Source organism: Piliocolobus tephrosceles, chromosome 12 (genome assembly GCF_002776525.5).
Source record: "Piliocolobus tephrosceles isolate RC106 chromosome 12, ASM277652v3, whole genome shotgun sequence".
Lineage (NCBI taxonomy): Eukaryota > Metazoa > Chordata > Mammalia > Primates > Cercopithecidae > Piliocolobus > Piliocolobus tephrosceles.
Window position 1 is genome coordinate 101,641,889 of NC_045445.1, and position 25,365 is coordinate 101,667,253.

At 40.1% G+C, this 25,365-nt stretch overlaps 1 protein-coding gene and 1 pseudogene across 9 annotated transcripts; one reads left to right on the forward strand and one right to left on the reverse strand.

Annotated features, from left to right (window-relative positions):
* Positions 1-110: 110 nt before the first annotated feature.
* On the reverse strand, positions 111-24,021 carry KRBOX4 (KRAB box domain containing 4). 9 transcript variants are annotated; one of them, XM_026451738.2, is made up of 5 exons: positions 23,688-23,763; positions 10,501-10,627; positions 10,067-10,162; positions 2,177-2,220; positions 111-619 (listed from the first exon to the last, which is right to left on the reverse strand). In XM_026451738.2, the coding sequence occupies exons 1-4, from the start codon at positions 23,700-23,702 to the stop codon at positions 2,177-2,179; spliced, it is 282 nt and encodes a 93-aa protein (XP_026307523.1). In that variant the 5' UTR covers positions 23,703-23,763; the 3' UTR covers positions 111-619. The 9 variants fall into 9 exon arrangements, with proteins under 9 accessions (XP_026307523.1, XP_026307522.1, XP_023058545.3 ...); XM_026451737.2 differs by having other exon boundaries at positions 524-619; positions 10,052-10,162; XM_023202777.3 differs by lacking the exon at positions 111-619 and adding an exon at positions 657-1,339.
* Positions 16,185-19,279, forward strand: LOC111536417 (annotated as a pseudogene).
* Positions 24,022-25,365: the final 1,344 nt, after the last annotated feature.

Below are 25,365 nucleotides of genomic sequence, written 5' to 3' on the forward strand. Positions count from 1 at the left end.
TGGATAAAGGTTTTTCCACATTCACTGCATTCATAGGGCTTCTCCCCTGTGTGAGTTCTCTGGTGTGCTATGAGGGTTGACTTCTGGCTGAAGGCTTTTGCACATTCACAGCATTCATAAGGTTTCTCTCCGGTGTGAGTTCTTTGATGTACAACTAAGTTTGCTTTCTGGATAAACACTTTTCCACATTCAGTACATTTGTAGAGTTTCTCCCCAGTTTGACTTCTCTGATTTTTATTAAGGGCTCGCTTTTGGTGGAGGGCTTTCCCTCGTTGATTAGGGTGAAAAAATTTCTCTGCAGGTTGAGCTTTATGAAGATTAGAATGGAGGCATACTTTCCAATATGCCTTACATCCATCATCTTTCTTTCTTATATAGCTTCTATTTTGACTAAGAAAGTTTAAATTATGTTTTGAACACCTTTCCCATGAGTAATATTTAGGGAGTCTTTGTTTTACAGAAACAAAGTCTGTGTTGAGATAAACGATTTTTCTACATATTTTACATTCTTGACCACTTTCATCCTTCAGTGTTTCCTTGACTGTGAATGCAGCTTGCCACAGAAGTTTGTCTTGGCTTTCCTTGTAGTGATCTGTCTGCTCGTCAACTTGCCAGACTTCTAGAAGAAAATGCAATGAATCATCAAACTTGTCTTCCCACTATAATTTATTAAATAACTTTAATCCCTAAATGCCCAAGCAGTGAACTCCTATCAACATGACTTGAGCTGATGTGGATGGACCCTCCCCATGTCCCACCACCACCACCTCCCCTGAGTGCAAGTACAAAGAAATGCTGGCTCAAATTTAACAAAAATAATTTAATATGCAGCCAAGCTCAAACCAGAAAATAAATTTATTATGTGACAAAAATGAAGAAGAAATTTAAAGTGAGGGAGTGAACAGAAATTGAAGCTGTGTGGCTTTGCAGTTGGGGGACTAAGGCTCTAATCATGAGTGTGAAGTGAATTCTAGGCCACAGGGCACAACTGTGCAGAGAATTAGAATTGAGCTACCTGGTTAAAGCTGGGAGTCACAAAGGACATCTCTGTGTGTAAAATAGGAACTAGAAAGATGTCACCCACTGGCTAATGAAAATGTTAAGAAGAATCAGGGGTTACTTACAAGAAGTCAGAACCACAGTCCTGTACCACATGTAGGAGTGCATTCCAAATGGACATTTGAAGTATAATACAAAACCCCCGAAGTTGATAAATTCACCTATAAATTGTTCCTGCATTAGTGAAACCAGTGGGCCCCAGCAGTGGCAATCCAAATAGTTCTGCAGTGATGCTTTCATAGCTTAGGGTACACAGAATTTCCATGGGAAATAACTCTCACTGAAAAGGAGTTCACAGTAAAAAAAATTACAAACTTCAAAAGGAAATGAACCACAATGAGTTGAAAACTTATGTCTACAGAAAAGCCTGCACATGATGTTTATAGCAGCTTCATTCATAATGGCCCCAAACTGGAAGCAACCAAGATGTCCTTCAATAGGTGAATGGATAAACAAAGTGATCCACAATGGAATATTATTCAGCAATAAAAAGAAATGGGCTATCAAGCCATGGACATGGAGGAAACTTAAATGCATATTGCTATTTGAAAGAAGCCAGTCTGAAAAGGCTACATACTATATGATTCCAACTATATGACATTCTAGAAAAGGCAAAACTATAGAGATAGTAAAAAGATCAGTACTTGCCAGGAGAGAGTGAAAAAGGGATGAAAAAGCAAAGCACAGGGGATTTTTAGGGCGGTAAAACTATTCTGTATGAAACAGTAATGGTGGATTTTTATGCATTTGACAAAACCCATAGAACTGAACAACACAAAGAGTGAACCTTAATGTAAGATGTGACTTTAGTTAATAATAATGTATTCATTCACCAGTTGTAACACATGTACCATACTAATGCAAGATGTTACTATTAGGGGAAATTGGCGGGGTGGGGGTGGGTAGAGAGAGGTATAAGGAAACTCTCTGTAGAGAGATGTGTAAAGGGATGGAGATATACCATGAAAACCTAACCAAAAGAAAGCTGGAGAAATTACATTAATTTCAGACAATGACTTCAGAACAAGAAGGATTTTCTGGCACAAAGAGGGACATTACAAAATGATAAAACAGTCAATTCTTTGAGAAGAAATAACAATCCTAAAAGTGTATGTACCTAATAACAGCACTTCAAAATACATGAGGCAAAAATGGATACATCTGAAAGAGAAACAGACAAATCCACAATTATTGTTGGAGACTTCAACACTTTCTCTCAATAATTGATAGAACAAGTAGACAGAAAACCAGCAAGGATATAGATAATCTGAACAGCACCATCAACCAACTTCACCTAATTGACATTCAGAGAACACTGCATCCAACAACAGCAGAATATACATTCTTTTCAAGTGCATATGAAACATTCACCAAGATAGAACATATTCTGGGTCTTAAAACAAACCTGTACAAATTTATAAGAAATCATATTATGTGCAATAACAATATTACAACAAAAATCAATGAGAAAGATACTTGGAAAACCCCAAATATTTGGAAATTTAAAGATATACTTACTTCTAAATAAGTCATAAGGGGAATTTGAAACTATTTTGAATTAAATGAAAATGCAACATATCATAATTTGTGGGACACAGCAATGAGAGGGATATTTATAGCACTGAATGCATATATTAGAAATAAAGATCAAGCAGAAGAAAAGAAATAATCAGAGCAGAAATCAATGAAGTTGAAAACAGGAATGTTCTTCAAATGGTGAATGGCTAAACAAACTGTGGTACATCCATTTGGTGGAATATTACTCAGTGACAAAAAGGAAGAAACTCTGGGTACTCACAACAGGATGAATCCAACTGAGAAGTACGCTGAGTGAAAAGAACTAATCCCATAAAGTATCATACTGTATGACCTCATTTATGTAATATTCTTGAAATGACAAAATTATAGAAATGGAGAACAAATTAGTAGTTGCCAGGGCTTAAGAAGGGGTGGGGTGGGAAGGAATGGGTATAGCTATACAAAGGCAATATGAGGGACCCTTGTAGTAATGGAAATGTTCCGTATCTTGACTTTCTCAATGTCAATATCCTTGTTGTGATTTGTAGTATAGTTTTTCAAGATGTCACCATTAGTAGAAACTGGGTAGAATACATGAGATTTATCTTTATTTTTTCCTACAGGGCATGGGAATCTATGATTATCTCAACATAGAATGTTTAATTTAAAAAATAGTCAAATATTCCAAAGAGAAGGATGGTGAAGGAAAATAACAACAAAAAAACAAAAAGAAGTTTGATTGGTGGGATGAACAGAAAAGAAATAATAAAATGGTACCTGTAAATTCAATAATATCAATAATTACATGGGAAGTAATGGTCTAAAGGAGAAAAAACACAATCATAGGAATTGATCCATAAAAATAATTTATAACATCCATTCATAATAAAAAAAACTTTCAGAAAATCAGGATTAGAAGGAAATATCCTCAACCTTTTTCAGGCCATTATGAAAAAACCTACAAGTAAAATTAGGCCTAATGGTAAAAGAGTAAATGCTTTTGTCCTAAGATCAGGATCAAGGCAAGTATGTTGCCCTCCCTACCTGAGTCAGCATTATACTGAAGATCCTAGCCAGTAAGTACAATAAAGTAAGAAAAAGAAGTAAAGGCATCCAGACTGGGAAAGGAAATAAGCTGTCCTTATTCATAACTACATGATTGTTTATGTAGAAAATACCAAACCATCTATAAAAGAGCTACTAGCACTAATACGTGAGCTTATTAAAAGGTTCCAGGATACAAAGCCAATATGGAAAGATCAATTACACTTCTATAAATTAGCAATGAGCAATAGGAAAATGAAATACAAAACAACTATGTACATACACACACCCCATTTACATTACCTTGAAAGAACATAAAACACAGGGGTAAATTAAACAAAATATGTGCAAGACCTATCATTCAAAACTATCAAATATTACTGAAATAAAATTAAAAGATTGAAATAGACAGATATACCATATTTTACTTTAGAAGACTCAATATTGCACATCAATTATCCACAGATCCCATGCAATGTCAAAACCCCCTGCAGGCTTTTTTTGCAAAAATTGACAAGCTGATTCTAAAATTTCTAGGAAAATACCAAGGACCTAGACTAGCTACAACATTACAAAAAGGAAGAACAAAGTAAGAGGACTCATACTACCTGATTTAAACACATAATATAAGGCTACAGCAATTAAGACATGTGGTACAGGTTGTGTATCATTTATCCAAAATGCTTGGAACCAGCAGTGTTTTTGGATTTCAGATTTTTTTGGTTTCCAGAATGTTTACATTATATATTTACTGGTTCAGTAGCCTAACCTGAAAACATGAAATCTGAAATGCTTCAATGAGCATTTCCTTTGGATGCCACGTCAGTGCTCAAGAAATTTTGGCTTTTGGAGCATTTAGGATTTTGGATTTCTGGATTAGGGATACTCAACCTATATTGGTGTACAGAGTGACACATACATTCAAATACTTTTCAAAAAGGATGCCAAAGTAAGTTAATTAAGAAAGAACAGTCTGGAACAGACTGAATATTTGATAGTAACTTATCTTTCTTACTTAACCTCTCTTCTGCTCTGGTTAATCTGCTATTAAGTCTATATATGAAATTCTTTTTTTGTTATTGCTTTTTAAATTTTGTGTTTCTTTTATATATATATTAAATTCTTATTTTTCAGTTTTCATTAGATTATTTTATATATCCCAGTTCCCCAGTGAAATTCTTAATATTAACATTTTTTTTTGAGACAGAGTCTTGCTCTGTTGCCCAGGCTGGAGTGCTGGAGTGCTGGAGTGCAGCAGTGCGGTCTTGGCTTACTGCAACCCCTGCCTCCTGGGTTCAAGCAATTCTTATGCCTCAGCCTCCCGAGTAGCTAGGACTACAGGTGCGCACCACCATGCCCAGCTAATTTTTTAGTAAAGACGGGGTCTCACTATGTTGCCCTGGCTGGTCTCAATCACCTGGGCTCAAGGGATCCTTCTGCCTCAGCCTCCCAAAGTGCTGGGATTATAGGTGTGAGGCACCACACCTGGCATCATTTTAAAGTAGATGTGAAATAATAAATGGATCACTTGTTGATCTGAGAAAAAGAAAGAATATTCTTTTCAAAAATATTACTGGAACAATTGGAAATGCATGTGTAAAAATAATATAAAAATATGTTGACCCTTACCTCACACCAGATACAAAAATTAAGTCATTAACAGTCATAGACTTAAATATAAGAACTAAAATTATGAATCTCCTGGAAGAAAACATACAGAAAAAATCTCTGTTACCTTGGATTAGTGAGAGATTTTCTAAAGAGGACACAAAAAGCATGAACCATAAAAGAAAAATTTAATAAATCGGACTTTATAAAAACAGAAACATTTGTTTTTCAAAAGATACTGTTATGAACAAACAAGCCACGGCCTAGGAGTAAATACTTGCAAAACACATAGCTGGTCAGGACTTATATCCACAATATATAAAGAACTCTCACAATTTAATAACAAACAATGGCAAAAGATTACAATAGACACTTCACCACAGAACATATACAGATGGCAAATAAGCACATGAAAACATGCTCAACATCACTGATCATTACAGAAATGCAAATTTAAATCACAATGAGATCCCCCTATATACCTACTAGAAAGGTGTGTTGTTGGTGGGAAAACAAAATAGTACAGTCACACCAGAAAACAGTTTGGCAATATCTTATTGTTATTTTTTGAGAGACAGTCTCACTGTGTCGCCCAGGCTGGAGTAGAGTGGCATGATCTCGGCTCACCGCAACCTCCACCTCCTGGGTTCAACCAATTCTCCTGCCTCAGCTTCCCAAGTAGCTGGGATTACAGGCATGTGCCACCACACCCAGCTAATTTTTGTATTTTTAGTAGAGACGGGGTTTCACTATATGTTGGCCAGGCTGGTCTCAAATTCCTGACCTTAAGTGATCCGCTCACCTTGGCCTCCCAAAGTGCTGGGATTACAGGCGTGAGGCACCACACCTGGCCCAATTTCTTATAAAGTTAAACATATGCTTACCATATGGCCAAGCAATCTCACTCCAGATATTTACCCAAGAGATATGAAAACACAGATCTGCAGAAATGCCTGTACAAGAATGTTTGCCAGCTTCATTCAAAATATCCAAAAAAAAAACCCAGGACAATTCAAATGTGCATTAACTCGTCCATCGACAGACAAACTGGAATACTACTCAGCTATCAAAAGGAACAAAATGATAAATGCCACAACATGGATGAACCTAAAATGCATTAAGGTAAGTGAAAGAAGCCAGCCACATGACATTCTAGAAAGAACCAAACTAGAAGGAAAAAAGGTCAAGCCTGGGATGAGGAGAGAGACAATTATAAAAGGAAACATGGAGTTTTTTGTGGGGGATGAAAATGTCCAATACTTTTATTGTAGTAGTAGTAATTACACAGCTACATATTCGTCAAAACTATACAACTGTACACCTAAGAAAGATAAATTTCATGGTATGTACATTATACCTTAATCAATTTCATTTGAAAAAATAAAAGGAATGCAGTCACATCAACATAAATATATAATGATCACATATAAAAACACATATAGAAAATTATGTTCAAACATTAACATGTATGGCCAAAGATCATATGGTGCTATAAGGGCATTTTGTTTGATTAAAATACTTCATGAGTACTAATGATAAAGTACTAACAAATATTGAACTCTAATTAATGATATGCCTGTGGAGGTACTTAGGGGTTAAGGGTACTGATCTCTGTAACTTCCTTTGAAATGCACTATAAAAAATAAATCGAATTGATGGAAATTGGAGGAATTGGCAGATGGACAGGGGATAAATATAGCAAAATGTTTATAGTTATTATAAATCTGGGTGGAGGTATTATATGGGTGTTCAATCTACAATTCTTTTACCTGTTTTATATAAAAATTTTCATAATAAAATGTTGGGGGAAGCTAGATAAAAAACAGCAAAGTAAATTGAAAGTAAGTAGGAAAAAGAAAATAAAAGTAAAAGAAATCAATAAAACAGAAAAATGGTAGAGAAAATTAACAAAGCTAAAACTTCTATGAAAAGATCAACAAACTTGAAATAAATTTCAGTTTGTACTACTACATGAGACTGGACAGTTTTCATTCATGAGGCTACTCTTGAAAGGAACAGTTCCCAGAAGATTTTTATTATCTCAGAATGACCAGTGAACTTATGGGACCAGCCAGAGGTTTCATCCAGGAGACAGAGGGAAAAATATAGTTCCTGAAATAGATTCAAGTATGGAGAAACAGGGAAGAAATTCAAGTTGCTTTCTGCTGCATTCTGCTTCCAACCCTGGGAGTTTGGAGAGCTGTCTAGGAGTGAGTCCATGTGCGCCTGTCTTTCCATCCCATCCTGCTTGCATGCTCATTGCTGTCTCCTATTTCCTTGCAATTCCTCTCAGCAGATATTTCAAGTAGTGGATCTTAACCAAAGATGGGCATCAGAACCCTCTGGAGTGTCACTCAAAATGCACATAACCAGGCCTACCCTAGGCTTTCTGAAACAATTTCTACAGTGGGGCCTACTCATGAGTATTCTGACAGATCCACAGGTAACTATGTAATACAGCTCTGGTTAACAACCACTACATTAAATTAAAGAAAACGTTTTTTATGGATAATAACAACAATAAAAACAGTGACAACATTTGTTGAGTGTTTCCTTTATGCCAGGCACCCTTTTAGGTGCTTTACATGGATCAACTCATTAATTTCTGAAAATCATTCAGTTCTATCATTAGCCCCACAACAGGTAGAGAGGCCAACCAATGTGTACACAGTGATAGCTAGTGAGGAAAGTGGCCAGAATTCCAGTCCAGGCTATGTGGCTCCACAGTCCATGCTCTTGGCCACTTGTATGTGGATGAGTAACAAAGCTCCTTCCTCTGCCCAGGTCCAAATTAATCAGTGCAATATTTATTGAATGTCTTCCACCAGTCCCACACTGGAACAAGTCAGAACAAGGTGTAGGCTCTTATGTCTAGGGGTTGTGTTCGAGCTAAAGAAATAAGCCACTAGCAATTAGCTATATTTTTTTTAAAGTTACCATATGAAATGCATAGCTATATTATTTAAAGTTACAAATATAACCAATAAAGGAACTAAAAATAAGCATATAACAAACTTGTGAAGAGCTGGGGAGTGGAAGGCCAAAGTGTGAGGGAAATCCTTACTTTTCATAGAGGGAAGATAAAACTGAAAACCCATAAAATGCAGATATAAAGGTATTCCCTAAACCTATGGAGGTGCTCACCAGAACCAAAAAGAGAAATCTTTAGAAGTAGCTGCCCTTGGGGGGTGTGATTGGGAATGCACCTAAGATTACTTTTTAGCCTATACTGTTCTGCACTCTTAGACTGAATATATAAATGTCTGTATTTTAATATAATAGATTTTCTTATGAGGGAATTGGGACTCAGGAGGGTAGACTGTGCCTGAATTTGCTTTTCCTCCCTTCTAGGATAGCACTGAAATGAGAACAAGACACATAGTCATTACAATTCCAGGCATCACTGGAAGAAAGGAAGCATACCATCAGCACACCAGAAATCCTGATGAATCTCTAAGCAGCAGATATGGAATTACACTGAGCAACAAAGAGGTTATCATCACCCAAAACATTCCTGGAGGAAGCTACAGAATGGTGGGAGCCACAAATGCCAGCACAGGGAGGATCTCTGAGAACAGGTGTGTGTGCTGAGGAGTGGGTTCTGGAGGAAGCCATCTGAGGAGTCCTTGGGGCCAGCACCTGACTACAGCTGATGCTCTGAAATTAATCTCTAATGAGCAGTGATTCTCAAGCTTTACTGTGTCTATGGGGTCCCTGGGGAGCTTGTTGAAATGCACATTCTCCTTCAGAAAATCTAGAGTAGGGCCTCAGATTCTGATTTTCTACTTAGTGCCCCAACAATGCCCAGGCTGCTGGTTCATGGATCACCCTCTGAAGAGTAACAGCATTCTAAACAGGCTTCTTTGCCATGGGCCCAGTGAAGGGGGTACTATGAAGGGGAGAGAAAGAGCAGACCAGTGTATCAGAAGAGTTTCTGGATCCTTGTAGGCAGCCCACAGGAAAAATAGACACGGAAAAAGCAGCTCTATGCAGGACTAAAATATGATTCACTGAAGTATTCCACCTTCGGAGTAATGTCCTCTCGAGTGTGTTTATTTTTTGAATAAGTAAAGAGATAGTAACAAAAACAAGAGTTGAGTGGGAAGGATGTATTGAAAAATGGAGGAATCTGATAACAAGTAGTATGAAGTCAGATTTGTAACAGTCTGAGAAGAAATAAGTAGAGAAAACAGAAAATGGTGTGAGGTTTACAGTGTTAACCACAAAGTGAGAGCAGGCAAGAACGTGGTGGGTACCTGGCTGGGTAAAGGTCACTGGCAAAGCTTTGGTGTCCATACTGACTCCCCCCCCCCAAAAAAAAAAAAAAAAAAAAACAGGTATGATAATCTACCTTAGGCTAAAAAACAAAAACAACAAACAAACAAACAAAAATCCAAATTTCAGCCTGAAAGGGCCCACAGTATGCCCAATAAAGAGGAAATGCTGACATCTATTAATACATCTACTATGGTGAAAATACAAAAGGCCAAGAAGGTGGGAGAATAAGTCTAAAAGCTTCCAGAAAGGTGGTGGGAGAGGAAGGAGAAGAGGCTTGGCACTTCTCACTAACAAGCCAGGAGGCTGGAAGGTACAAATGGGATCTCAGAACAAGAGTGGCCACAATCTATGTGAACGCCAAGCAAAGAACACAGAGACTGTAACCGGCGGCCAGGGAGAGGCCTCATTTGGACGTGACAACAGTTCCACTCATCAGAGCCTAGGCATGTCCACAAGTCCGGGGCTCTCAGAAGGGCTCCTGAGCGCATCCCAGAGGCCAAGCTGTCACCAACCAACCTGGTCTCCTTTCCCCGGCCTGACTCACCTGGCCTGTCCTCACCTGCACAGGTCCGTACCGGGGTCCCTCCATCTGCCATCCAGGACTCTTCTCCTGGTCCCAACCTGAAGATCACATCTGGCTTTGCAACTAGATACCCTGTTCAGGGGACATGACAAAGGACTTCATTATTAATGCTGAGGAATTCCAGAACCTAGGCCCACCCCTGCAGGCTGAAGGTGGCATGGCCTCGGTGATGGCCCCATGCACACAGCTATCTGCCCCTCAGTACAGAACATTCACATAGCAAGCAAGGGCACCAATATGCTCTCCAGAGTCCAACGGGGACTACGAATACTACACAGTGGGCTGTAAACCCAAACTCACTGAGGGTGGTAACCCACACTCATTGTTCCTAGGCCCCGGAGCTTGGAGCAGCTGAGAAAGAAACACAGTACTGGGGGCATTCCGCATCACCCTGTGGCGCGGTCCCTCACCCACGGACACCAGGTGGCTGTAGTTCTCAAGCATGACATCCCTGTAGAGGTTCTTCTGGGCAGAGTCCAGTTGCTGCCACTCCTCCAGGGTGAAGTCCACAAACACGTCCTTGAAAGTCAATGATTCCTGTAATGGCACATTCCTCTTTAGCATGCCAGGACCAGCCTGGGGCACCGGGACATGGCACCTCACGCACATGGAGGGCTTACTCTGTGCCCTCTAGGAGAAACTTGACAGATGAAGAGTGTGAGGCGCACAGAGCCTAACTAACTAGCCCAGGTCACACAGCCAGGAATGAGGGAGTCGAATCCATGCGGTCTGGCTCCCGCATCCACACTGGCCTTTTTTGTTTCTGAGACCGAGTCTTGCTCTGTCACCCGGGCTGGAGTGCAGTAGCGTAATCTCGGCTCACTGCAACCTATGGCTCCCGGGTTCACGCAATTCTCCTGCCTCAGCCTCCAGAGTTGCTGGGACTACAGGAGCCCACCACCATGCCCGGCTAATTTTTGTATTTTTAGTACAGACGGGGTTTCACCATGTTGGCCAGGCTGGTCTCGAACCCCTGACCTTGTGATCTGCCCGCCTTGGCCTCCCAAAGTGCTGGGATTACAGGCGTGAGCCATCGTGCCCGGCCTGGCCTTTCTTATATAATTGTTCTTATGCCAGTCACTAGGCAGTTTGGCATAGTATATTACATAGAGTATCTACATGACTAAAATCATTTTGAACTTTATAGGAGAAACAGATAGGGTATGAGAACTATCTCACCCTGGAAATTCATTCATTCAACACATGTTTACTGAATAGAGGCCAGGCTGGTAAGTCCTGTGAAGTAAAGACGGATACACAACCACACCTCTTGAGCTCAAGGAGCTTCAGTTTAGTGGAGGGAGAAAAGCGACACTCAGACACTCATAGATGAAACCGAGGCAGCGAGGAAGCCTGCCTCACAGGGACAGTGACAGATGTAGGACAGGGTCCGGGTGGTCCACAAAGGAGGAAGTCAGTCCTGCCTGGGGCTGACAGAGCAGGCTTTGCAGGGGACACAGAGCTACAACGAACAGTTCTAAACAGAGCTAATCAATCATGACAAACCGTTCCAACCTTCCCTCATCAATCATGACACAAAGAACAGGAAGCCAGAGGTCTGTGGCCCAGGCAGCTGACTGACGCAAAAGGGGAAAGGTCTGTGCTTGGCCTTGTCACCACCAAACAAGAACTCACTTCTACAAGGGCCCCAATTCCTCGCAAACACTAATAACCCACCTGTTTCTGCTCCAGATCCCATCCTGTCACACCCACACTTGGTGGCCTTCAATTCAAGCCACTCGTTGCACCCGTAAGGCCCAAATCAGCCACAGTGGCACTAGTTTACCCAGCTGTGCAGGAGAGGGGACAGGAAAGCCAGCCTGCCAGAGGGCGGTGACAGGCAGGTTTCTCCAGCAGGAGGGCTTCTCAGAGCAATCCAGGAGCTGTTAGCCCAAACTGCCCCTCCCTCGTGATAGCTCCGGTGCCAGGGAACAAAACCACACTGCTGAGCGCTATGATGATGTTGCTTGGAAGCTCTAACCTGTTCCATAGACCAGTATCTCTTGTAATGGTCCCAGTGGCATGGCTTCCAGGGTCCCAGCAAAAGATGTGCCCAGTTACATATCACTGAGTGACAATGTGCTCAGAAAACCCCAATCCATGGCTTCCTACCGGCCAGTCATAGTTTACTCAGTCCTCCAGTCCAGATGCAGTTTGTTGACCAATCCAGAGTCATTTTTATCTGGAGTAATGTCAGCTGGTTTGATATTGTGAAATATATATTTGGTTTTTGTCCTGTCTCCTGGCAATTAGACTCTGAAGTAATCAAAGTGTCTTTTATATGCTAATGAGATGACTGGTGGCTGGCTGCCCCTAGGTAGCTTCCGGATGGGAGCTGGTCACCAGAAAACCAGACAGGATTAGAGGGTTGGGAATTTCATCTCCATCCTCAAAACTCCTGGGAGGGGAGAGAAGATGAAGGCTGAGTTGATTACCAAGGGCCAATGATGATCATGCCTCTGTGATGAAGCCTCCATAAAAACCCCACTGTGGCTGGGTGTGGTGGTTGGCTCCTGTGATCCCAGCACTATGGGTGGCTGAGGAGGGAGGATCACTTGAGGCCAGGAGGTTGGGCCTGCAGTGAGCCAAGATTGCACCACTGTTCTCCAGCCTGGGGGACAGAGCAAGATCTTGTTTCTCAAAAACAACAATAACAACCACCAAAGGACTGGGTGGGTTCAGACAGCTTCCACACAGCTGAACACTTGGTGGTTCCGGATGGTAGTGAGTACAGAGAGGGCATGAAAGGTCCGTGGACCTTCCCACATCCCTTGCCCTATGCATCTCTTCCATCTGGCGGTTCATCTGTATCCTCTGTAATATCCCCCCTTTTTTTTTTTTTTGAGACAGAGTTTCGCTCTTGTTGCCCAGGCTGGAGTGCAATGACTGCAACCTCTGCCTCCTGGGTTCAAGTGATTCTCCTGCCTCAGCCTCCTGAGTAGCTGGGATTACACGCATGTGCCACCACACCCGGCTAATTTTGTATTTGTAGTAGAGACGGGGTTTCTCCATGTTGGTCAGGCTGGTCTCAAACTCCCGACCTCAGGTGATCCGCCCGCCTTGGCCTCCCAAAGTGCTGGGATTACAGGCACGAGCCACTGCGCTTGGCCTGTAATATCCTTTATAACAACTAGGGGAAACTCAGGGAAACTGAAACTCACTCTGGCAAATTAATCAATCTTCAGGAGGGGTTCATGGGAACCCCCAATTTGTGGCCCATCAGTCAGATGTATAGGTGACACCCTACTTGTGACTAACATCTCAAGTTGGCGCAGTCTTGTGGGACTAAGCCCTCAACCTGTGGGAGCTGACGCTAACTCCAGGTAGACGGTGTCAGAATGGAATTGACTTAAGAGCACACCCAACTGGTGTCCAGGGAGAACCGCTTGGTATGTGGGGGAACAGCCTGGGGCCTGGGATTACATCTGGTGTCGGAAGTGTTGTGTCAAGTGAGTAGACAGTAGGAAAAACTTGGGTTTCCTTCCTTATCTCTCAGACCCAGTAAAACAGCCGTCATTCCATTGTCAGGCTTCCAGTAACACAGAGCTAAACATGACAATGATAATGAGAGTTAATAACCATTAACAGATCCTAGAAGTACAGTGTCAGAGATTACTTCATAATAAAAGTATCTTAAATCTCTGCAGAAAAGATGTCATTAGAAAAATCTGGCTAGGCATTTATGGAGGGAAGAAACTCCATAAAAGTAAATTACTCATCTCACTCTGAGCCCCCAAGTAAATTACAGATGGATTAGAGATTTAAATACATACAAGATAACCATAAAAGTGATAGAGAAGTTAAAAGTTTTGATAGTTTTGTGGTGGCTGATAGCCTTTCTAAGCAATCCCCATATTCAGAAAATACATAGCTACAGAGTGATAAACTTGACTACCTAGACATTAGAAATTTCTTTTTCTTTCTTTCTTTCTTTTTTTTTTTTTTTTTTTTGAAAGAGTCTCGCTCTGTTGTCTGTTGCCAAGGCTGGAGTGCTTGGCACTATCTTGGCTCACTGTAACCTCTGCCCCCCAGGTTCAAGCAATTCTCCTGCTTCAGCCTCCCGAGTAGCTGGGATTACAGGCATGCACCACCATGCCCGGCTAATTTTTTGTACGTTTAGTAGAGACAGGGTTTCACCATGTTGGCCAGGCTGGTCTCGAACTCCTGACCTCAGGTGATCCACCCGCCTTGGCCTCCCAAAATGCTGGGATTACAGATGTGAGTCACCATGCCCGGCTGCTCCTACTATGCTTTTCTGGACTTTGATTTTTTTCACTTAGACAAAATTATCCCAGACATTCTTACATATCAGTCAATTTTTATCATGACAGTTCCAGAGTATGGATGTGGCAATTTAACTACTCTCTGGTCCTCCTCGTCCACGTGAAGTTTGTTTACCAATCAGGGGTCATTTTTATCATAAGCAATGCCACCTGGTAGTATAGCTGTCATTCTACCATTATTGGATTCTCAGGAACATGGGACGCTTAGGGCTTTCTCCTTCTACTTTTTGCTAGTATGAATAGAACTGCCTTGGAAATCTTTGTGGACATATAAATATTTCACTAGGATGGAGTCCTATCAATGCAACTGCTGATTAAAATAAGAAAAAGATCTTTAATAAGTACAGCCAAATTACCTGTCAACCAGCCAGTACTCTCATCCACAGTGACTCTTACCTATCTGTTCAAAGTTTACCACTCTTACAGATAAATGACAGCATGTATGTGAGTTTTAGTGAGGATTATAATCTTTTTGTATGTTTCGAGGCCACTAATATTTCTGTTGCTATGAGTCTTCATTCTGTTGGGTTGTCTTGTCTTATTGATATATTAAAGCTCTAGGGTAAAATTCTAGAAAGGGCATTACTGTGTTAAGGGTATCTGCAATGTAAATGTTGATATATGTAAATCAACTGTTCCACCAAAAAATGCCATATACAGTTTATAACTTCTTTGGTGTTTTTTCTACATACTTGACTGTACTAACTGTTATCAACCTTTTTAATGTTTAAGAATATGAAGTATGATACATGGTATACTATTCTACATACATTTCATATTCTTTCAGCTATATATTAGGTGTGATCTTCAATGATTTGTTAGAATTTTAGTGTATAAAAGAAGGTAGATCATTGTTATGTATACTTCAAATATTTTTCTCACTTTGATATGGATGTTTGATAATTTTTAAGATTTTCATTGTGCTTAGAAATTTCTAATGTCGGGGCCAGGTGCGGTGGCTCATGCCTGTAATCCCAGCCCTTTGAAAGGCCAAGGCAGGTGGATCACTTGAGGTCAGGAGTTCGACACCAGACTGGCCAACATGGTGAAACGTCGTCTCTACTAAAAATACAAAAATTAGCTGGGCATGGTGGCATATGCCTGTAATCCCAGCTACTCGGGAGGCTGAGCAGGAGAATCGCTTGCACCTGGGAGGTGGAGGTTGCGGTGAGCCGATTGTGCCACTGCACTCCAGCCTGGGTGACAGAGCAAGACTCCATCTCAAAAAAAAAAACAAACAAAAAACAAAAACCGCAAAACAGAAAAGCATAGTAGGAGCATATTTTCATTAAAAACAACCTATACAAAATGTCGTGGTTTTGTATATATATAAAACAAAAAAAATTCTGAAAGGCAAACAGTAGAAGGGCTGAAACTGGGTTCATTTGTTGGAATGCAACAGAAAGGGCGGAATGAAAATCAGCCCTCTTTTCCTGGCTTAGGCGGAATGAAAATCAGCCCTCTTTTCCTGGCTTAAAAACTGGGGACAGTAAACATCTTTGCAAATGGCATCACACTTTTTTTCTCAGAAATTGCTTGCCTTATCTTTTTGTCTATATGTCCACCACATTTTGTGTCTTCTTTCATCCTTTTTCATTTTCTATATATGAATCCTTTGCATATCATATGCATTGCATATATTTTCTCTCAGCTTCAAATATGTCTTTTGACTCTACGGGTTTTAACATTTTAATACAGTTTAATCTGACAATCTTTCTCGTTATGGTTTCTAGGTTTCCCATCTTCATTACAAATGTTTCTTCTGATTTCCCATCGTGCTGAAGTGGGTGGCATGGCAAAGAAGGATAACACCGGAGTTTGACAAGGAGGTAGCATTTGGAATTCTCTGCTTTATCAGTACTTACAGGATCCGGGACACACAAGACTTTGAAATACGTTGTCACCAAAAATGGAAAAATGCACCACAGAGGGACAACAAAAGCTTCCCACAAGAGTCCTACCAAAATACCTGGGATTCAGTAATCACTCAATGAACATAAACTCCACTTACTGGCATGCTCAGGGAATGGGTTATTAAGCAACGCATTCTGTTAAAAGTGGCTAAAACCACCAAAAGCTGGGTTTTTTCTCAGCGCAGTAAGAAAGATGACTTACTTCACAAGTTAAATACTGGATTCCAACTCAACTCATTACATACCATCCTGTAACAGGAAGTCCTGTTTGAAGAGGATGTGGAGCTCACTGAGCTACTTGATTCCAGTATCCTGTCTGCAGGGCAACCTCAACAACAGGAAAGTGGATACCTTGCAACACTTTGCTCCCTGGCAACCCCTAATATTTGGGATGTCTCAATGCTATTTGCCTTCATTAGTTTGCTCGTTATGCTTCCCATTTGGCGGACTGTATCTTCCTGGCTAAGAGCTTTGAGAGTATGGAGGACAGCTGAACTACAAGTGACCTGAAAAAAATAGAATGTTCATTTGGAAGATATGGCAGCAAATAGCTGAGCTATTACTAACCTTGTAAGAAAAGCTTTATGTCTCATTCAAGAAACTGAAGTGATTTCCAGAGGATTTATACTTTTGCTTGACAGGGTCAGTGCTTTATCCCATTTAATAAATGGAATAATTTATTAAATGATTAATAATTATTAAACTTATAATTAATAAATCATATAATTCATAAATATTTATAAATTATATAATTTAATAATACATTGAATTATTATTGTTGCATGATTAATAATAATAAATGATTATTTATCCCATTTAATAAAGCTAGACAGCATCCTACTCAGTACCTCATCGGTCTCTGGAAAGCTGTCTTCAGAACTTCCAAGCAGCAAGGCTATCTATCCTATGGATGCTAAAAAACTACCCTCTAAACTCTGAAAGTGACAATGTAACCAGCTATATCTGTGTCATGCCTTTTAAGGAGCTAGGCCTTGGACTTAGTGAAGAGTAGATTTCAGAAGAGGAAGCACCTAACTTTACAGATGACTTCAGCCTCCCTACATTGAAGGTTTTGTTCCAACTCTGGGTGGCAGAGTTCAGAATTCTTCAGACGGTTAGCCTTATTACTTTCTATAGCCAGTTCATCTCCTGGGCCTTTACTTAACTTCAGCACTTTTGCCCATCATATCTTATCTGATTTGACTCAAGGTCTACCTCATGCTTACTATGCCTGTTTGAAAGAGCTTAAGTGCAACTCTGAATTCTATCAGTACTTTGAAACTCAGCACCAGTCAGTACCAGTGTTTATCCAAAACTCAACAGAAGTAAAAAGAACTGAATAACGTTCACACAGCAGTGTGCAACTTGCAGCTCCATGTGAAAGCATTACTAAATAAGGTAATAATTCTCAAAGATACATTTGAAAAGCTTATTTGTATGAAAGAAACACAAGAACAGTGTCAGAGGCTTATCAAATCCTAGAACAGAAATTAAAGTTGATTCAGCCCCATGTTTAAACAAGCAACAATTGCTGGGAAGAGGCCATTTCTCAGGTGGACAAACTGCTATGAAGAAATACAGATTAAAAAAAGGCAAGCCTCAGGTAGTGTGTGACAACCCACACTGTACAGTGGTACCTTTGAAGCAGCCTACTCTACACACTGCAGACAAAGATCCACTCCCTGAGAAGGATGAATAGGACTTAAAGCTTATGTAGGTGATACAGATATTGACAGTGATTGCAGAAAGGATGATTTTTATTACTTGTCTCAAGAAGACAAAGAAAGACAGAAGCATAAGCATGAAGAATCCAAGAGGGTGCTCCAAGAATTAAAATCTGTGCTGGGATTTAAAGCTTCAGAGGCAGAAAGGCAGAAGTGGTTGTAACCTCTACTTAGCGATCATGCTGTGTTGAAATCCTTGTCTCCTGTAAACCCAGTGGAACCCACAAGTAATTCAGAACCATCAGCGAATTCAGATACAAGAAAAGTCAGTAAAAATGATACTGAAAAGGAAAATAGTAAACACTCCACAAGTGACAATGAAATAAGTAGGACTGAGTATTTATGTGAACTCTCTAGAGCAGGGGTGTCCAATCTTTTGGCTTCCCTGGGCCATACTGGAAGAACTGTCTTGGGCCACACATAAAATACACTAACAATAATGACAGCTGATAAGCTTAAAGAAAAAAAAAACTGCAACAAAATCTCATAGTTTTTTTGTTGTTTTTGTTTTTGTTTTTTTGAGACAGAGTCTCGCTCTATCGCCCAGGCTGGAGTACAGTGGCATGATCTTGGCTCACTGCAACCTCTGCCTCCCAGATTCAAGCAATTCTCCTGCCTCAGCCTCCTGAGTAGCTGGTATTACAGGCACGCACCACCATGCTTCACTAATTTTTGTATTTTTAGTAGAGACAGGGTTTCGCCATGTTGGTCAGGCTGGTCTCAAACTCCTGAACTTGCGATCCACCTGCCTCGGCCTCCCAAAGTGCTGGGATTAGAGGCATGAGCCACCACATCCAGCCAAAAATCTTATAACGTTTTAAGAAAGTTTACAATTGTGTTGGGCTGCATGCAAAGCTGTCCTGGGCTGCATGTGGCCTGGGGCCATGGGTTGGACAAGCTTGCTCTAGAGGGTAAAAATAAAGACAATTCTGCAAATGAAGTCTTCCTCCAAGGAGCAGAAGAGAGAATGCATTACCAATGTGAAGGTGAAGATAAATCTCAAGCAGATGGAGGCATTCTGGCCACTACTCTCCCAGGGAGTCCTTACAGACTTCCATTAAGCAGAGGCTGGCATGGCTACAGCTGTCACTGGATTTTACCTTCACCGATGGCCTTGCTGTAGAAGTGGCTGTTAGATCTCTCTCCTTTACCATCATGCAGGAAGAGAATCTTGGTGATGAGGAGGAAGAACAAATGAGGTAGAAGAAAAGTAAGAACCAAGATTCACATGAAGTGATTTTAGGTTGTTTCTTTTGTGAAAGTGTTTAGTTTCAAGACTGGAGAGGGAATATGAGTGTACATCTACTATATATAAAGTTAAGATGTAAATTTACAGGAATAACCCTGGTTTGAGTAACTGATCTGAAATTAGTAGTTCCCTGTAAATGGCAGATCTTTCAGAAAAAAAAAAAAAGAGAGAGAGAGAAAGGTAAGGGCTCTATTGAATAAACTGTGGTTTTATTTGTGGTATAACTGATCAATCTTGGAAATAAGTATTTTTAATAAGAAAGGAATGATCATTTCTTGCCAGAATTTGCTACCATAAGGTGATATGGATAATTCTGTTACAAGAACATTAACATTTAGTATGACTCTTTTTTACTGTATTCTTGCAGTTAATAACTACAGCTATTATGTTAATAACAAGTTGTTTATATTTTATTTTTGTTTATACTAGTCTTAAAACAAAGATCCAGGGTCTGAATAAAAAAACATTAATTCATACAATTGATACATGCTGGGGCTTGGAACTAAGAAGTAGTTTCAAAAGCACTTGGGTTATGACATTTCTTATGTTTCCTTATTTATGTGTGTACTTAGTAGTGAATTTTAAGATGTCCCAATGATCATTAAAAGAAAAACACTGTACCATTAAAAAAAGTTTCTTGCACTAAGCAAGGTTATGCCAATATCCTCTTACATTTTCACCTAATTTTTCAAATATATATTTAGGTATTTGATCAATCTGGAATTCACTTTTATATGATGTAGAAGAGTTTAACTTTCTGGGCAAAGGATATGAACAGACACTTCTCAAAAGAAGACATTCATACAGCCAACAGACACATGAAAAAACGCTCATCATCACTGGCCATCAGAGAAATGCAAATCAAAACCACAATGAGATACCATCTCACACCAGTTAGAAAGGCAATCATTAAAAAATCAGGAAACAACAGGTGCTGGAGAGGATGTGGAGAAATAGGAACACTTTTACACCGTTGGTGGGAGTGTAAACTAGTTCAACCATTGTGGAAAACAGTGTGGCGATTCCTCAAGGATCTAGAACTAGAAATACCATTTGACCCAGCCATCCCATTACTGGGATTATACCCAAAGGATTATAAGTCATGCTACTATAAAGACACATGCACACATATGTTTATTGCGGCACTATTCACAATAGCAAAGACTTGGAATCAACCCAAATGTCCATCAGTGACAGACTGGATTAAGAAAATGTGGCACATATACACCATGGAATACTATGCAGCCGTAAAAAAGGATGAGTTCATGGATGCAGCTGGAAACCATCATTCTCAGCAAACTATCACAAGAAGAGAAAACCAAACACCGCATGTTCTCACTCATAGGTGGGAATTGAACAATGAGATCACTTGGACACAGGAAGGGGATCATCACACACTGGTTCCCATTGTGGGGAAGGGGCGGGGAGGGATAGCATTAGGAGATATACCTAATGTAAATGATGAGTTAATGGGTGCAGCACACCAACATGGCACATGTATACATATATAACAAACCTGCACGTTGTGCACATGTACCCTAGAACTTAAAGTATAATGAAAAAAAAAAAAAGAAGAAGAAGAGTTTAACTTTCTTTCCATCCAGACAGAGACTCAACGGTGCCACCATCATTCAGTCACCATTTTTTCCACATAACTGAAATGCCATTTTTAAAATCTCAACTCACAGAATCCTATATAAGCAATACAAGAACTCTAGAAGCCACAAAAGATTGTAAAATGAGACATTAAAAACACGTTGTGTCCACTCCCCAAGAGGTATAAGACAAATCAAAGCAAATAATAAACTATGAAAAATATTGACAACATATATGACAGAGATCTCATTTGCTTAAGTTAACCCAAGGAGCTAACATCCAGCAATCAAAGTAATTCCACACCCAAGAGAAAAGGGGGCAAATGACTAGAATAAATATTTGAAAGAAAAAAGTATAAATGGTGGTTAAAAATGAAAAAAGACACTCAAATCAAGAAAAGCGAATTAAAATGCACTACTCTTTTGTCCCTCACAATGGCAAAAATCATAGCAGATAATACACTGTGATTTCCCATTTACAGGAAAAGGCATTATAATGTTGCCAGCAATGCAAATCAGTATATCCTATTTGGAAGGCAACTGACAGTTCTGAATCAAAATTCAAGATGCACAAACTCTGACCTAGAAACTTCATATCTAGAAAGTTATCCTATAAATGTTCTCACATGCACACAATGGGAATCTACTATACACTGCTACGTTGTTTATGGTAGTAAAAGACTAGGAATATCCTAAATATCTATTATTAGGAGAAAGGTAATAGTGGTATTACCATCAAATGAAATATCAAGCAGCCATTTTTGTAAACGGGGTAGGCTACTGGTTTTAAACACTGGATAATTTTATTCCTCAGGGAATATTTGACAATGACAAGAGATATTTTGGTTGCCAACACTGGAGGAGGGAGCACTACTGGCATCTAGTAGAAAGTCCAGGGATGCTGCTACATATACAACGCACAGGAAGGCAACCCACGACAAATAATGACCTCAACCAAAATATCAATAGTGCCACACTGAGAAACCCTGGTGTAGAGTTAACACAAATGAAAAGATCATTAAAAAAAAAAAAAAAGGACCAGAAAGACCAGGATGTACTGTAACTTGTTAAAGAGAGAAAAAGAGAGAGAGAGAGAGAGCACATGCAGGAGAGAACGAGTGATTGTGCGTAAGCAGAGAAAGAGATTCATGAGTTCAAGACCAGCCTGGGCAAGATGGCAAAACTCCATCCCTATAAAAAATACAAAAATTGGCTGGGCATGCTGGCATGTGTCTGTAGTCCCAGCTACTTGGGAAGCTGAGGTGGGAGGATTGTTGAGTCTGGGAGGCAGAGGTTGCAGTGAGCTGAAATTGCACCATTGCACTTCAGCCTGGAGGATAGAGCCAGACCCTGCTCAAAAAACAAAATCCACAAAAAACTTTTTGTTGTCGAACAAAGCTTTTGTTTGAATTTTTTTACCACGTGCATCCATTGCTTTTGAAATGCCCAATGCAATTTGTTAATGTTCTACTCAGAATATTTTTAATATTTTGACATTTATATTCTTAAGGGAAACTGGTCTATGATTTTCTTTTTTGTAGCATCTTCCTCAAATTTCAGGTTAAGTGGCTTCACAAAATGAACCGGGTGACTTTTCATCTTTAATAGCCTGGAAAATTGGAACACAGAAATTATCTGGTCTTTACATTTAGTGAAAGGAGTAATTATGAAGGATTTCAGAGGGCAAATTTAAGTCTCAGTACCTTTTAGTCAGAACCCGACTACCAGGTATAACCTCCATAAACACTGGTACTATAGAACGAGTAGATACAGAGAAAGTTGTTCATGAGGCACTGTATACAATAGTAAAAAGAAATTAAAAACTTAAATATCCATAAAGTTACATGATATTAATACATCCATACTATGAAATAGAAATTGAAACAATCTTTATATATTGACAAGGGACACCACCCAGAAAGTAATCAGGTGCAAAAGGCAAGATGGGTATGGGAGTACGATGCCATTTGTGTAAAAGCATAAAAACAATACAGATGCATATGTTTTTAGTTCCTTAAATTGATATAAATGCATCTACCCCACCATTTAACCCAACCGTTAACAATGGACTTCTCTGACGAGGAACATGGTACTGGGGGGACAAAGATAGAATCCTTTGGGCTACTAGTTTTTTCTACGCACATCAAAACATTATGCACAATGTTATTATCATAAATATGAATGATGAAAAGACCAAGTGATCTAGAAATGAAGAAAGAGGGAAAAGCAAGATGAACCTATGTATTTAAACAATCTTCTGTGAGAAGGAAATGAAGAGAAGATGAGGTACAGTTCTCAGAAGAACAAGTAGAGAGCATGGTTGCTCACGCCTGTAATCCCAGCACTTTGGAGGCCGAGGTGGGGGAATCACTTGAGGTCAGGAGTTCAAAACCAGCCTGGCCAACATGGTGAAACCCCGTCTCTACTAAAAATACAAAAATTAGCCAGGCGTGGTGGTGGGCACCTGTAATCCCAGCTACTCAGAAGGCTGAGGCAGGAGAATTACTTGAACCCAGAAGGTGGAGGTTGCAGCAAGCTGAGATTGTGCCACTGCACTCCGAGTGAGCCTCTGTCTCAAAAAAAAAAAAAAAAAAAAAAAAAGAAAAAGAAAAAGAAAAAGAAAAAAAAAAGAACAAGAAGTCCAGAGAGGAATCTTTTTGTCTTTCCTCTCTCCTGGTGAGGGGAAGGATTAGAGAAACCAGAGGCTGAGAACAAGTTGAACAGAAAACAGCCAGAGAAGAGGGGATAATTGGTATTTTCAAGTCTACTATATAGATTCCAAACCTTGCCTCAATTTCACTGGAAACAAAGTATGGGTAAATTAGGAACTCACCTGGGACATGGCCATCCTGTTCTGCTCTGGATAAAGGATGGAGATCTATAAAGGCAAAATTAGGAGAGTACACTCGGTAGGTATAGCCATTAGACCACCATTACCATCCTGATAATAATTACCCTTGTACCCTGGGGAGAATGATCTAAAAACATGACCTGGTAGCTCCAGCTGTTTCCATGAAACTCTACTAAGATCATGTAGGTTTTGCAAATGAAATTTTGTTTCCCTTACTGGACAGATGTATGACTTGTGTCTAAAGATATCTACTTTAGAAACCAGTTACAATTAACATCTCCTTTATTTTAAGAGTTCTATTCCTAGACATTTGTCATAATGAAACAATTCTAAATGTGGAAAAGTTGAAAGAATGTTAACTGTAGTCATTTCTACCATTAAAATATTAATATGTGGAAGCAGCCACGTGCAGAGGCTCATGCTTATTATCCCAGCACTTTGGGAGGCCGATGTGGGCGGATCACTGGAGCCCAGGAGTTCAACACCAGCCTGGGCAACATGGCGAAACCACATCTCTACAAAAATTAGCCAGACATGGTAGCACATACCTGTAGTCCCTGCTACTCTGAAGGCTAGGTGGGAGGATCACTTGAGCCCAGGAAGGGGAGGTTGCAGTGAGCCAAGATGGCACCACTGCACTCCAGCCTGGGCGAGAGAGGGAATCTCTGTCTAAACAAAAAACAAATAAACAAACAAAAAAATTGGAAGCAACTAAATGTCCAGCAAAGAGGACACAGTTAAAAAATATGACACATGCAAAAGCAGGTATACTGAACAGGCTTTCAAAATGCTATGGAATTTGTTTTTAGTTCCCAATGTGTTTAAAAGCAGCTTCCAAGAAAGCAAGTGCAGTGTGATCTCATTTTTGATAATCAATATGCACATATATGACATCTCAGAGGATTTATTAAAATGCTGATATTGGTTACTATTGAGTGGTGATTTCAATTTTCTTTTATTTGCATTTTCTCAATTTTTGATAAAGAATATCACTAGTAAAACAAAAATGAAAAATTATTAAAAATTACCTCTTATCAAACTGAGTCCTACAGGTGAAAAGACCCTCTGCAAGTATGTAGGAGTAGGACCTCTTGATGTGGTTTGGAGGAAGGAGGCCAACAAGGGCTCAGAGGGCTGCAGGGGAGGAGAGGTGTGGGGCTGGGTGGTAACAGCCCAGCACTGTCAGTTCTGTGAGGGGCTGAAAACCACTGTGCCTGCTCCCCTGCATCTGCCTCTTTAACTGGCCACCTACCCTGTTCCCACCCCACCACTTCCTCCTTTCTCACAATTTGCATTTTGATTACCAGGCTCCTCCTTCTTTGACAGTTTTTCAAAAGAAAGTTCCAGCAAGGAGCTTCTGTGCAGAGCAACCATTGCATACTGCAGCAATCACTGCGACAGTATCAAGGTAACAGGGTTCAGCTTGGTGTAGCTTAGCAGGTCATGTCACCGAGCCCACTTTCATTAAACATTGAAATAAGGCAGCAGAGCTGGATGACAGCATACCTAGAGACTACTCTGAAATTCTATAAACTAAAAACATATTTTCTGCACTTTGGTCAGGATGAAGGGACACTTGCATTTCCCCTGGAAGCAGGTGCCTGGTTGATGATGTGGGGCTGACTCAAATTCAGAAAAAGCCAATGGCAAGAGAAGGAAG

What these genes read in the sequence shown, in the direction of transcription:
- KRBOX4 (XM_026451736.2), bottom strand. An exon ending in CAGCCACCTGGTGTCCGTGG is followed by an intron (nt 10,163 to 10,500) that starts GTGAGGGACCGC and finishes TCCCCTGAACAG; the next exon opens with GGTATCTAGTTGCAAAGCCA.